Source organism: Xylaria bambusicola (genome assembly GCF_022495145.1).
Source record: "Xylaria bambusicola strain CBS 139988 unplaced genomic scaffold F5B22scaffold_1, whole genome shotgun sequence".
Lineage (NCBI taxonomy): Eukaryota > Fungi > Ascomycota > Sordariomycetes > Xylariales > Xylariaceae > Xylaria > Xylaria bambusicola.
This window is the reverse complement of record NW_025953554.1, coordinates 191,514-204,395: the sequence shown is the minus strand read 5'-3', so window position 1 is coordinate 204,395 and position 12,882 is coordinate 191,514. Positions and strand designations below refer to the sequence as shown.

Sequence of the window (12,882 nt, the reverse complement as noted above, 5' to 3'; positions counted from 1 at the left end):
CGGCTCAAGTGTTTATTGCGGTTGGAGTGCTATGGCAAGCGACAAAGTTGCGGTAGACGTAATCCGAGTGTATTGGGATGCGTGTATATAAGATGAAGTTGATGCGCACGAAATATTCAAGCAATCCCGGTAGATTAGACTCCATTGATCAGCCAAACATTGCTTGTTTTCATCTCTTTCTTTCCGATTGACTCGGAACTTCTTCAATTCTCACGGCTGCGCTGTTATAAGTCTCTTGGGCTATTTCCTCCGACTTTTATTAGATATCATTTATTTACATCGTATTCGAAATGCGTTTCTCTTACTTGAACGTCATGGCATTAGGCCTTTCCACCTCGTTAGCGCGCCCAACGTCCTCGTCGGAATCGTCGGGGTCGTCGCTGGCTCGTAGGCTGGATAAGGCTGGGACCGACCAGCCTCGTTTCGTACAGTTGAAACGCAATCGACCTGACTCCATTCGCGTTCGCAGTATGGCCAGGAATATTGCGAGGACCCCAAAAGAGTACGAGAGAAAGGGCGAGAGAAAGGACGAGGAGAGTGACACTGAAGACGAGATTGAAAGTGATGACGAGAGCGACAGTGAAGACGAGAGGGCAAATGAAGTAGACATTGCCGGGACGTTGGACACGCCGATTGCGCTTAAAGGAGGTAATATCAAGCAGGATGTTACCTTTCCAGCGGTAAGACGCCCTTGAATGTATCTTATCCATAGCGCCTAGGGACTAATATTAAACATGACTAGGCCACCGGGAAATTTGAAGTTGAGTTTCAGGCAAAGACCGCTAGAACCCTCACAGTTAAAGAGAACAAGACACCTGCCGCAGCACCAGCAGGATTTAAACTGTTAGAGCCTAGCTCCTTTATCGTCAACCTAGCTGAGGGAGGAAATGCGTTAACCCTCGGTCAAATTGACTTTATTTTCGACATTACTAGTAAGCCCGTGATCCGCTAGTCTCTTAGACTCCGATTTCTCCCCTATTCTTGCTAACTGTTCATGGAAAATAGGTGCAGCTCTGAAGGGCGTGGATCTCAAGACATCTAGAGTCGGGAAATTGAACGCGGAGACCAACGTCTTTACCGTTGATGATTCTCTGGGCGAGGTTGAGTTCGAAATTGATGAGAACGAGACCGTGCTTAAGGTACGGGACCTCAGTGGCGAGTTCGGTATCTTCGTGCCGGAAGCCGCTAAAGGGGGAGACGACGCTGAAGCTGGCCAGGGGGGCGGTGCTGCAAAGGAAGAGGATGAAAAGGCCGGGCAGATCGAAGTCACTGGCTTGTTTGGATCTGTGAATAATGTTGAGGCGAATGTGTTTACAAACCTTAACTTCGCGGCAAATGTGAGTATTTCGAAAACATCGGCCAACGCCTTAAATCTAGCTAACAAAGTTCTTCAGGCTGCTGGTTCCCTAGAGGTGGAATACAACGGCACCAGCCCAACCACAATTCGAGTCGGGCCGGCGCTCGCGTCCGCACCACCTCCCGCAGGGCACATCTATGTGGACCCGCTCACTTTCACGATTTCAAGCTCGGCCGCAGTGCAACCGGGCGATACCCTCAAGGTAGACTACATCTTCACCGAGGGTTTGAAGGCCTCGATCGACCCATCAAAGGCAGTTGTGGGCAAGTTCGACGCCGCAACGCAGCAGTTTGTGACTACTGGTCTCGGGGAATTCGAGTTCGAGGAGGATGAGAACGAGTGGTCGCTGACGGTTACTGATCTCAATGGCCAATGGGCATACTTCATCCCCGAAACCGCTGTGCTTTGAGCTGTGGAGCCATCCTCTAGAATTGTTCGGCCCGTTGTTTCGGCTGGAATACACCTGGTGTGTATTCCTCGTGCGTGTATCAGGGATCTCGGGACGAAGGAGCAAAGAGATACATTGTATATGGTCAGAGAAGCCTGAATGCCTTCAGACTTCTGACCTTTTAGACCTTGTGTCACAATGAGAGTCTTACTGTATAGCTTGTGCAGCCCGCCTGCCAGCGTGTAAAATATGTTTGTTCGTATCTTTTCTGTCTTTATTGTGTGTGCTGATCGTGTTTTGTGCGAAAGAGCACATGCTTGAAGGTGCGCCGAAGTATAGGTATGAGATGAAGCACTTGCTGATACTAGCGGATCAGAGGTTCAAGTCGGCAGCCGAAGAAATATATAGCATCACATGTCGAAAATTACCAAAGTTTTTGTCGCTTTTATCGACTTTTTAGTTTCTCGATAACTCGAGCCTCATGCCCCGCGAAAAGGGGTTCAGATCTCTAGACGCCCGACACCCCGAGGATCGGGTGCTGTGAGGCTGCTCTGTACAGGTGGTGCCTCCGATCCCGACAAGGCAGAGTTGTCCTGATCGATGTGGGAAGCTCTCAATGGTAGCGCAAAATGCTCCCTCATTTGCTCTCCAAATATTGACGGATTAGTTACCGAGCCTGCGGCACAGCCCACGTACATGCCGGCTATGCTTATACAAGGGGTCAGTGAAGCGAGCTTGATTCCACGTGAAGAAAAGGTGCGACGGCTACAGAACATACTTCGATATTTATCACGTGTGATGACTTTACCAGAAGAACGAGATGCTAACGTTTTAGTTGTTGAGCGAAGTGTTTTATGGGTAGTCAAAAATGTCGTTCAGAGTCGTGCATTTCGCTGAAAGGCTGTTTTCTTCGCCTCTTTGAAATCAGCCATCATCCTCATCGGGGTATTCTGAGCAGAGGGCCGTTAAACTCGATGATGTCCAAGACGATACCCCTGCGGTCCTGTGCGCGCTTGAGGAAGTCTTTCTCCTTTTCGCAGTATGCCCTTACTGGAGCCACAAGCTCTTGGCGAGGGGCACGCTGTCCATCTTATGTAGAACCCCTGTGAGCACTCTACATAGGGACACCTCAAGTCGGTCGTCCTACAGTAAAACCAATAGTTTTACTAGGAGAAGTTGGGTCAGCTCACTCGAACCCCTGAGTAAACAGATATAGCTAACAATCCAACACACCCTAGCAGGCTACGACCTTTTTGCACGATTCTCGCTGAGATTGAAGTAGGCTGCCGCTCTCAGATACAAGCGAGTGTTACATTAACCCCGCAAATCATGCTCAGTCTTCTCACAGAAGTAGCTTACATGCAGGACCATCTGCAAGATCACTTCCTTCAGCAGCAAAACAGGTCACGGCGTCTGATGTAGTTGGGGCTCGTCTTCTCTTGCATGACGCAGAGCACCAACAGTGGTGAGATACGAAGCTTCAAGTTCATATTTATGTCTAGCGGTTCAGTGAACAACCATTTCGTGAAAGGCCAGAAGAGGGGAGGGTAGTGAGAGCAACAATTCATGAGAACAGGCACAGTCATTTCAAGACTTTAGTTAACAGGAGGTGAAATCGGATACTGTTCCCCCCAAAAATAGTGAGATCATGTTATTTTTTCATTTCGGCGACTCGTCTGCCACTAATCGGGCAGAATTTGTGATCTCTGGTCGCTGTCTCTAACAAAAGATAGAGCCAAATGGCATCCGTGAGCAAATTTCCCCTGGTTTCATACCAGCCGTTCAGAGTCTTCTTCCAGGTGCTTTACGCTTCTGCAATTGTTCTACAACTTCCCTACTTCGCTGTAAGAGCGGCAGTTCCCGCTCTGCGGCCGCACCCGGAATGGAGCGCAAAGCAGACGTTCATGACTTGTCTCGTCTATCGACTACTGGATCTTACGTCCCGCGTCGGTATTAAAGAGACCATCAATTTAGAGCCAAGGAAAGAAGGCCGAAGGTTTCAAATCGTGAAGCCTGCCGAGCCTGAATATTACAGCGGAATTCTTGCATCCGGAGATATCAAACCCGAGACAATCGGAGGAACATGGTTCCCGGATGTTCCTAAGGGCGACGCAGCATCCACGACCATATTCCTCTACTTCCACGGAGGGGCCTTTATTCAAGGTGATGGCCGTAATGCCACTTGTGGGCTTATCGTTAAGAAGCTTCTCGAGAAAGGCGGCGCGGATGCTGTGTTCTCTGTACAATACCGGCTCTCCGGCCACGGCGGGCAAAACCCATTTCCGGCCGCGTTGCAGGATGCACTGTCCAGCTATCTCTACCTTCTCAACAACTTACATGTCCCAGGAAACCAAATTGTTTTGGCTGGGGATAGCGCCGGCGGTAATCTTGCCATGGCCTTGCTACTATATCTCCGCAACTTTGGTGCGGCGACCCACGTGCCAGCTCCTAAGTGTGCCGTGCTCCTCTCGCCGTGGGTGGCGCCCTTCCATTACAATATGACCGATAATCCGCACAGACATACGGACTTTGTCCCGACAACGTATCCATACTGGGGCGCGAACGCGTATGCCGGCGGCTGGCCCAATGCGCAGTCTGACCCGTACATCACGCAGCTCGGAAACCCATTCCGGACCGTGCCCATCTTCGCGAACGCCGGGACGGCTGAGCTGTTCTATGAGCGCATTCTCAAGTGGGCCGAGGAGATGAGCGGGATTGAGGGGAACGTCATCGAGGTCAATCACGAGGACGCCGGCGTTCATGATACGTTTCTCAGTGCTGAGATATTGGGGTTTGAGAAATCGGCCTGGGAAGTTGCAGCAAAGGTTGGAGAGTTCGTTCGCAAGTGTTAGATGGGCGTAGTGGTATATAGTAGGTTTGTTTAGAGGATCAAAGGCGCGGTGACACTAGGATATTTAATACATCAGAAACATGTGTTGATTAATCGCCCCCTTGGATCCAGGGTTTTCACAAATTATATACAATGAGGGTCTCCTTCTAATGCTCTAACTCCTTCCTCGGAAAGCGTCCCAACATGCCGTATGATTATTAATCAGAAACTGATATGGCCAGGAATCGGTCCCTGAACGTTGAGGAGTGCAATCGCGAATTAGTTATAGATCTTGCCATCATACCTTGAGTTGAGGAGGTATATCTTGTTAAGATAATAACCAATCAATAGTTAGACATCATATCGTTTGACGAAGCCTCCCTCAACGCTTGATGCGAGGTCTGCTTGGGTTTACCCCATATTAGTCTGGCGGCCGAAGACTGAGACACAAGTTTAGGGTCTTGGGCGTTGGCGTTATTGCCGATAACTTCGAGCTTTGAGACCAAGATCACCGCCACGGTTTGTACGGCATCAAGAGAAGCTGCGAGAGTTCAAAGGTGCAGCATCTATAAACAACTCGCGTCATAGCGAAGTAGCGATGCACCTTGAAACTACTATTGCAGTTGTTAAAAGCACCCGCAGAGAGTCTATCTACAGAGTACAGTCAGCATCAAAAGTCGGTACCATCTGTTAGTACAGAGTAACTAATTAAGAAGGTCCTATTTGGAGTAAAATAGTGTAGGAACGCTGTTTAGCTGATGACCTACGTCGTATGAAAGCCGCACTAGAATATCTTAGCGTTCTGTACCTACCAGACTCCGACAAGTGCTTTCTGTTACACGTGTAACCTCTGTACTAAGCTGAATATGCAGTTCGCCAAGCACTTCGACCGTACGAAGGACCTTTGCAGGCTGTTCATGATGTTTCAAGACATGCAGGCAATATTGGGCAATATTGGAAAGTGAGGTTATACAGACTTCGCTTCTTGAAACAGACCCCAGAGATCTAGGCGGTCTGTGCTGGCAGACCATTTGTATATAGAGTCAAGTCAAGCCACCGACAGCCGAGAAGGAGTTGGTTGGTCAAGGACTTATGCAGCCCTAGTTGTTCATTATATTCTAAATTGCCTAGATTCCAAGCCCAGTAATCCTGCCCTTGTTATACTTTCCGCAATGAAACCATCTTGGATTATTGTATGATCTCATGATTGCTACGAAGATTGCAAGTCATCATTCACGTTGCTATTTTACAAGGATCCATGCGGTTAATACCGTTGCCCTGATTGACTCTTAACAATTAGTTTATTATCTCTTGCAGTCTTTCATGATTTGACAGCACTTTGTGACCACCGTACTTAGTCAAGGCCCCTGGTCCAAACGGGCATTCGTCTTTGACGCTTCATGCTATGCAAACTAGCTAGCCGGTGATGACGTTATTTGGCAGCTATGGACCTGATTGTTGCGGGTGTCTTGACAGATGTGGTTAAGGTGCCAAGAGATGTGATTGTTCTCAACTACACTAGACTGCCGGATTTCTTCCCACAAATTACCTAAAGAGGCTCTATTGCCCTACTTGGCAGGGGATTTGTTCATTCCCTACCTGACTCTGGCCGTTCCAAGTAAAGTTTCTCCCATTTAATCGAGATGTCTCACCAACTTCCATCCACGGCACTACTACGGCCGACTAAGCATCATTTAGATATTGGACTAACTATGCGATACGCTAAGGTTGAACATTGAGCCTCGAGACACCTAACTGTCACTTAGACATATGGCGACGACTGGGCCAGAGTTCTTGCGGTACGAAGAATGCTACCTGCTAACTCATAATCTACCAAGTCTAGAAGTTTGAAGTATACCACCAAATGGATGTCAACGGTGCACATGAAGTTCTAAAGCATCAAGTTCGAGTAGTGCAAGTTAGATGGCTAGGTTACTCTTGGCATGAGATCCTACCCCCACGATTATTGAGAATTAATCAGCACCCCAAAGCTCTGAGCCAAGCGACAGAGCTCCACCTCGGCCATGGAAACCAAACATGGCAATATTCTTAATTATGAGACCTCCGTTGAATGCCTATTGTAGAAGGTCACGTTATTTAACTTTAGTAGAAAGCCTCAAGGCAGGGTGGAGACGAAGACTGCTTATAAGTACTAGAATGCTGCGCTGCCCGAAGCCGGGAATCTGTTCTATTATGACATCTCAATTTGACAAGCCAATCCGTGCCAGATCTCTTCGGTCTCAAACAGACCAACCGTTAATTAGAGATGCGTTCCTTTGGCTTCCTCACGGTTTTGGCAGCTATTGCGGCTGCCTACGATGTCTGGGTCAATGAGGTGGACACTGGACTTGAGAAATTCCTGTACAGCACCAACTGGACCGAGGGTACACAGCCAGCGCTGAAGGACATGCGAGCAATTTCAGACTTCGACTTTGCCGCTCGTCAAAAACTTGAAGACATGCAATACAGCTTTTATAGAACGGCTGCTGGTGGAGAGTGGAGTGAGCCTGGGCCCCTCAAGCGGCGAATTTCAATATCTGAATCCCCTAAGTTACTGAACTGATTGCTTCTCATCCTCAGGCTACCGAAACAACCTTGAGGTCTGGTCTAAGGTTCGGTTCCGACCTCAGCAGCTCAGTGATGTAACGAAAGTCAACGAAACTTCAAAGTAAGTGTAGAATTTCCCCATATGAAACTAACGTTATCATTAATCAATATCAAAAGGACAACCATCCTAGGTTACGAGTTCTCAGCGCCTATATTCATTGCCCCCGCTGCTCGAGGTGTCTATGGGCATGAGCGTGCTGAATTGAACTTTATCGACGCGGCAGCTAGCGAGAACATCCTCTACATCGTAAGACAAGATACATACATCTGAGGTGTTTTACGTCCAGTTTCTAATGAGAAGTATGCAGCCGTCTATTTATGCTTCGAAGAGCATCGAGGAAATTGCTGCTGGAAAGAAGCAGAACAACAACACTTTGAACGGTCCTCAAGTCACTTTCCAGCAGGTAGGGTGGAATAGCCCACAATTCAAGTAATGTCGACTCTCACACATTTATAGCTATATACCAACGTCAACTTGTCCGTGACATGGGACCAGATCAAGCGAGCTGAACAGGCCAACGCAAAGGCTTTAGTATGGACCGTTGATGCCCTGGCGGACTCTACTCGCCACCGAGCTGCCCGTTACGACACCACGAATGCGTAATTTCTCCGGCCCTGCCGTGAAATATTCTTAACGCTAACCATCTAGTTTAGTAACTCCGTCACCTCCAAAATAGACTGGGAAATTTATGATCAAATCAGGGACCACACCAAGCTTCCCGTCATCATAAAGGGTATCTCATCTGTAGAGAATGCTATGACGGCAGTTGAGAAGGGTGCCAAGGCCATCTATATCTCAAACCACGGTGGGCGTCAGGTCGAATACTCCCCATCCCCGCTTGAGATTGCCTACGAAATCCACCGCAATGCACCGGAGATTTTCCAGAAGGTCGAGGTGCTCGCTGATAGCGGTGTACGATATGGTACCGATGTCCTGAAGCTACTGGCTCTCGGTGTCAAGGCTGTCGGTATGGGGCGGCCTTTCATGTACGCTAACACCTATGGTGTCGAAGGCGTTGAGAAGGCAATTCAGCTTATGAAGACGGAGATCGAGCATGATGCTGCCCAAATTGGCATCAGCGATATTCACAATATTCCTTCAAACATCGTAAGTACATCCCAGTGATCATTTACAAGCGCCTGGCCTTGCTAATATGCTGAAATGCACAGCTGAACTTGCGCCAGCTCGAAAATGAAGTTTACCTTATTAATTCGTAAGCGATCTTTGTAAGATAGAATCCGTATAGAGAAAAATAAAATTGTCAAGGATGGTAACGTGTTATATTGTCAGAACAGAGAAAGATCTGTTGCAGCTATATAGTACTTAACAACACGTAATATAAATAAAGGGAACGATGATAAGTTAGGCAGCTACAACAAACAATTGCAGATCTTGTTCGAGAGTATCTTGTATGTTATGCTAAAAGCCATTTTTATTGAAATTATTAATTGTATACAAATTTGATGGATGATAGAATCGCGCAGAATCAGGACAGCTTTTATGTCAATGTAATAATCTAATGCTAAGTAGGTTATTTCTAAGGTTAAAGCATGCTGAATCGCAGGAACTCCCTAGTTCTCTATTTGATGTTTGGATATTCTGTAATTAGATTTACTTTCTTCTCTAGCTTTAATTTTAGGCCGTTGCATATGTGATGTATAATCATCAGTCGAACCTCTGTCGTAAAAACAGTTCTGTTTCTCTATGGATCAAAAAGCTCTTATCATTTGCTATTTCTAACCAAATATGTCAATATTTTTATGCCAGCTGGCAAGCCACCGCACATTTCCAATCAAAGATAGGTACACATATGATATGGAGGAGGGGCCTTAACCCGTTCGAAACCAACATTATCATAGCTTCAATCTGGTCAAGTCGACGCGCTCGCAAGTTGGATTATGTGGCTTCCCATATGTAATCCAAGATAGCGTGAATCCGGTAACGGTGTACCTCGTTTGCCAGCAAATGGCCCAACCATCTGGACTCGTCAGTCATCAAGTTACCAATCCACCTTTTGGGACACGCGACTCACAAAGATTGACCGATGTCTCAGGTCCCGGCTTCCCCACGACCGCTGTCGAATCATCGTGCTGTGCGTACACGAAGGCCTTTTCATCCTCACCAAAACCTACGAATTGCACGTTGTATGGGTCGGCGCCTTCACCGAGCTCCAATATCGCAACATTCGTATCGGGGAAGTAAGTCCAGAACATAGCCTTTCCTTTATAGAGATTGGTCGCGTTGCTAGCATGAATATCCGTAACCACAAAGCCCAAACCGGAATCGTCATCAACCGAGGTATTGAAGTAGAAGCGGTACGACGAGTTGCCGGCCATGGGCGCGGGAACAGGGGCATAGTGGAGCACAGATACCCCAGTGTCCGGATCATGGTCCGTCGAAAATTCATGGACGGCGTAGAGGTACCCTATATTCGTCAGCAAAGTGTCGTCTATGCGTTGTGACTTGCGGTGCAGCTCTCACCGTCGATCGAGCTGTTGCATTGGCCCTTGACGTGTAGTGCGTACGGGCCATCGGACTTCAGAGGGGGGTACTCATCGCTCTGGGCAAGGGCTCCGATGGCGGCGGCAAGGCCGTACAATGCGGCGGTAAGTCTCATGGTGCAGTAGAGGCGAGTCGAAGTTACTGGTGAGAAGTTTGGGGATGTAAGAAACTATGAACACAGCATTCGGCTTGCTGCTTTTCAAGGCAACAATGACATGTTGTAAAGCACAATATATAGAGATGTCCGAAATGCTGCTGCCTTACAATGCCTTCAATCCTTTCTACTTTTGTATGATCCTTTCCAGGCTGCCATATAAACTAACCTTTTTAATTGTCAGATAATTTTAATTGCTGATCTTAGCCCTTTAACACCAATACATAGGTAATACGGCGTAAAGGCCCGTGCCGCATACTAGCGTACCCTTAACCTAAACATAGCCCTGTGGACCTGAAAAGACGGCTTACGAAACTGTCAAATGGAATACGTTTAAGCCTGCTATGTGTAACCAAGATAAAGGCTTTGACCACTACTAAGGAATTGTCATGATGGTTGACTTACATACTTTTCTGACGACCTTGGACTCGTGCTATTGGGAGAAGTTCTTTCTATCTTTCTCCCAGGCTCCTATTCTTCATGTTCAGATGCAGCGGCGATTGCAATATAGCTTATACTCGTAGCCTTAGAGATAAAACCCAGTTCGAAATTGCAGTATGTCTGACACCGAAACAGTTAATTGACTCACCGGCTATATTATGTTAGAGCACTGTTTAATCTCCATTATTTCAAATTACCCTAGCAAATCATTATCCCTTCATCATGAAACAACAGCATATCTGAGCAATCCCAACACCGCCCCCAGGATAATACACACAGGGGCCTTCAAACGGAACCATGCTCCGCCCGTATAGCTTGTGGCGGCGATCACAACCCAGAAAGCTTCGTTTCCCAAGCTGACGCCTTGCACAAAATCGACGTCGATATAGCCAACCTGCCAGAGGCGATAGACGGCAGTATATATCAAGCCCACGGCGGCAGCGTTGAAACCGCGCAGGGCCGACCTGACGATTCTCAGGCCACGTAGCGTGCCCCAGAGGCCTATTATGCTGTGACAAAGGACCATGCCGGGAGTGAAGATGCCGACAAAACCGATGAAGGCACCGGCGACGGGATGATAGCCGAATTTGGATGCTGTCAGCCCCCCAAGGTAAACGGCGAAGTTGAAGTTGGGTCCCGGAAACGCCTGAATGACGGCCAGACCTATAAGGAAGTCTCGTGGTGACACCCATCCCTCAGTGACTATGTATTCGCGTAGCAGCGGAACCACCACGGGCCCGCCGCCAAATATGATAGTGCCGGCCAAGTACAGGTTGGAGAAGAGGCTGTAGAGGATAGGCTTGTGGGTCAGCGCGGCTCTTAGGGCTATGATAACGATGAAGGATACAAAGAATAAACCGGCGATAAAAAGCCCGGCCTTCCAGGACATATTCAACTGTCTATCAGGCGGTACTATGCGCGTTTCATCATCCCTTTCTGGAGTGGTGTCAATATCCATCGTTGCACGGGCTCCAAACCCATTGACGCGTTCCAATTGTGACGATGATACATGCCTCTCTCTTTCGGGGGAGTCACGTCCGTCCTCCACGCTGGGCCTCCGACTTCGAGTGTTGTCACCGGCCAGGATTCGCCGACCCCGTTCAAGGAGCAGGCGAACCCTCCGCGCAGGCCCGTGAAGCCAGCGAAGATCGTATACTACGGTTATGATGCCAGCCGAGACGATAAGTAGGGGAAAATACCATATCGCATTATACAGTATGCCGGCGGCTCCTCCTAAAAAGACTAGACAGCGGGTCACGTCGTCGGTGATGGCATTTTGCGAGAGCTGCGTGGCTGCTAGAGCAATTAGACCCACGATAGAGGCGTTGAGGCCCGAAAGCAGGGCATAAACGGCGGGTGGCAACGTCTCGCCGACATTAGAAATTCCGATGCAGAGGCCGAGCATTCCCAAAGCACCGGGAAGGCTGAGATTAGGTGTAAATAAGAATCGCTGAGAAATACGAGACCAAAGTAGATAGGGGGAAAGCTGACCTCCAGAGCAAAAAACCGAGGACGGCTGGAACGAAACCTCCGTGTAGTAGGTTAATGCAGTAGAGCATTTTCGTGCTTCCCGGCCCAGTGAGGGCTTGAGATACGGCGAATAGTTCCTGATACTAGGCATGGGGTATATCGAATTAGAGATATAATAACTTGAATATCTCAAGGATACTCGAGGGCCGGCTTACGATCTGTTCATCTATCCAGCCTAGTTTATCAACAAACTTAGCATGGAACTAGACCCCCCCAATCATCAAATCAATGTCAGCAACTTTTACATGGAATAATGTTCGTATTAGGGTTGCGCAAATGAAGTTACACGCGCAGAGTGAGTAGACACATCCTCAACTTACAATTGTGAAATGTACAGGTGGGCCGCCAAATGAGGTGAACCCCATGTGCCAGCAGGCGTTGAGTACGTCCCATGACCCAGAACCAACACCCTCAAGTCTTTGCCTGAGCCATCCCAAGGCGGTGCCCATTTGAATTGATGGATGTATGATATACGACTTCTAGTGTCTGTTATAGTGAAAAGAATTGGTTAAGTATAAAGCTACAAAAGGCAGCTTCAGATGCAACAGTGCGGGCTATACATGACTTCTCTTGCTCTGTAGTGTTTCTTCTATTATGCTCATACGTATAAGGGTCGGATTGCGTTATCTGCTTATCTAATCTAATAGGTAGCTGCTAATAGCGGGCAATCGATATAGTAGCTGAGAAAATGCTAGTGCATGTTAATTAGCCTATCCCACTGGAGATGGCTTCATCCGAAGAATGCCAAGCACGCTGGTAAGCAGAGAATTAAAGCCACTTACATAACCACAGTAAACTGGCTCATGCGCGAGCAGCAAGTCTCGGCAGATCAGCGTTGACGACAGGGTTCCCTAAAATCATCAGTAGCCAGGTTACTATCTGTAGTTTACCTATGATGGAGAACAGTCATGACCTGCAATGATGTCTAATAGGTAATAGTAAATTGTATCCATCCTATATACAGTACTATCTTAGAGAAATACAACACCGTTAGAATGGAGTAAGTTAGACTGCATTGAATCGCCCCAGTAATCCCGAGAGCTACTTTAGCCCCGTTGTTCTCCTCGGGGCC

The 12,882-nt window shown here is 47.9% G+C and overlaps 5 protein-coding genes across 5 annotated transcripts; 3 read left to right on the top strand and 2 right to left on the bottom strand.

Annotated features, from left to right (window-relative positions):
* Window positions 1–314: 314 nt before the first annotated feature.
* Window positions 315–1,766, top strand: F5B22DRAFT_640749 (uncharacterized protein; the record flags this gene model as incomplete). Its single annotated transcript, XM_047977888.1, has 4 exons — window positions 315–680; window positions 743–932; window positions 1,006–1,337; window positions 1,395–1,766. 4 exons carry the CDS (start codon window positions 315–317, stop codon window positions 1,764–1,766), a joined length of 1,260 nt encoding a protein of 419 aa, XP_047836161.1.
* A 1,261-nt stretch (window positions 1,767–3,027) lies between these two features.
* F5B22DRAFT_582253 (alpha/beta hydrolase fold-3 domain-containing protein) lies at window positions 3,028–4,926 on the top strand. Its single transcript, XM_047973288.1, has 2 exons — window positions 3,028–3,385; window positions 3,479–4,926. The coding sequence occupies exon 2, from the start codon at window positions 3,485–3,487 to the stop codon at window positions 4,595–4,597; it is 1,113 nt and encodes a 370-aa protein (XP_047836160.1). The 5' UTR covers window positions 3,028–3,385; window positions 3,479–3,484; the 3' UTR covers window positions 4,598–4,926.
* Window positions 4,927–6,591: 1,665 nt separating this feature from the next.
* Window positions 6,592–8,556, top strand: F5B22DRAFT_582250 (FMN-dependent dehydrogenase). Its single transcript, XM_047973287.1, has 7 exons — window positions 6,592–7,076; window positions 7,156–7,243; window positions 7,300–7,429; window positions 7,491–7,586; window positions 7,640–7,782; window positions 7,837–8,290; window positions 8,353–8,556. The coding sequence occupies exons 1-7, from the start codon at window positions 6,842–6,844 to the stop codon at window positions 8,398–8,400; spliced, it is 1,194 nt and encodes a 397-aa protein (XP_047836159.1). The 5' UTR covers window positions 6,592–6,841; the 3' UTR covers window positions 8,401–8,556.
* A 241-nt stretch (window positions 8,557–8,797) lies between these two features.
* On the bottom strand, window positions 8,798–10,010 carry F5B22DRAFT_582248 (uncharacterized protein). Its single transcript, XM_047973286.1, has 3 exons — window positions 9,665–10,010; window positions 9,216–9,608; window positions 8,798–9,161 (listed from the first exon to the last, which is right to left on the bottom strand). Exons 1-3 carry the CDS (start codon window positions 9,798–9,800, stop codon window positions 9,037–9,039), a joined length of 654 nt encoding a protein of 217 aa, XP_047836158.1. The 5' UTR covers window positions 9,801–10,010; the 3' UTR covers window positions 8,798–9,036.
* Window positions 10,011–12,394, bottom strand: F5B22DRAFT_582246 (chromate transporter). Its single transcript, XM_047973285.1, has 4 exons — window positions 12,131–12,394; window positions 11,966–12,013; window positions 11,772–11,893; window positions 10,011–11,704 (listed from the first exon to the last, which is right to left on the bottom strand). Exons 1-4 carry the CDS (start codon window positions 12,257–12,259, stop codon window positions 10,501–10,503), a joined length of 1,503 nt encoding a protein of 500 aa, XP_047836157.1. The 5' UTR covers window positions 12,260–12,394; the 3' UTR covers window positions 10,011–10,500.
* Window positions 12,395–12,882: the final 488 nt, after the last annotated feature.

Bases quoted from the DNA above. Each gene is read 5' to 3' on its own strand.
- F5B22DRAFT_582253 (XM_047973288.1), top strand. From the start codon at position 3,485: ATGGCATCCGTGAGCAAATTTCCCCTGGTTTCATACCAGCCGTTCAGA.
- F5B22DRAFT_582250 (XM_047973287.1), top strand. From the start codon at position 6,842: ATGCGTTCCTTTGGCTTCCTCACGGTTTTGGCAGCTATTGCGGCTGCC. The intron at 7,587-7,639 runs GTAGGGTGGAAT...ACACATTTATAG, and splicing joins CTCAAGTCACTTTCCAGCAG to CTATATACCAACGTCAACTT. The intron at 7,783-7,836 runs GTAATTTCTCCG...CATCTAGTTTAG, and splicing joins CGTTACGACACCACGAATGC to TAACTCCGTCACCTCCAAAA.
- F5B22DRAFT_582248 (XM_047973286.1), bottom strand. From the start codon at position 9,800: ATGAGACTTACCGCCGCATTGTACGGCCTTGCCGCCGCCATCGGAGCC. The intron at 9,609-9,664 runs GTGAGAGCTGCA...TGACGAATATAG, and splicing joins ATGCAACAGCTCGATCGACG to GGTACCTCTACGCCGTCCAT. The intron at 9,162-9,215 runs GTGAGTCGCGTG...TGACGAGTCCAG, and splicing joins TGAGACATCGGTCAATCTTT to ATGGTTGGGCCATTTGCTGG.
- F5B22DRAFT_582246 (XM_047973285.1), bottom strand. From the start codon at position 12,259: ATGGGCACCGCCTTGGGATGGCTCAGGCAAAGACTTGAGGGTGTTGGT. The intron at 12,014-12,130 runs GTAAGTTGAGGA...GGGGGGGTCTAG, and splicing joins CACCTGTACATTTCACAATT to TTCCATGCTAAGTTTGTTGA. The intron at 11,705-11,771 runs GTCAGCTTTCCC...ACCTAATCTCAG, and splicing joins CTCGGTTTTTTGCTCTGGAG to CCTTCCCGGTGCTTTGGGAA.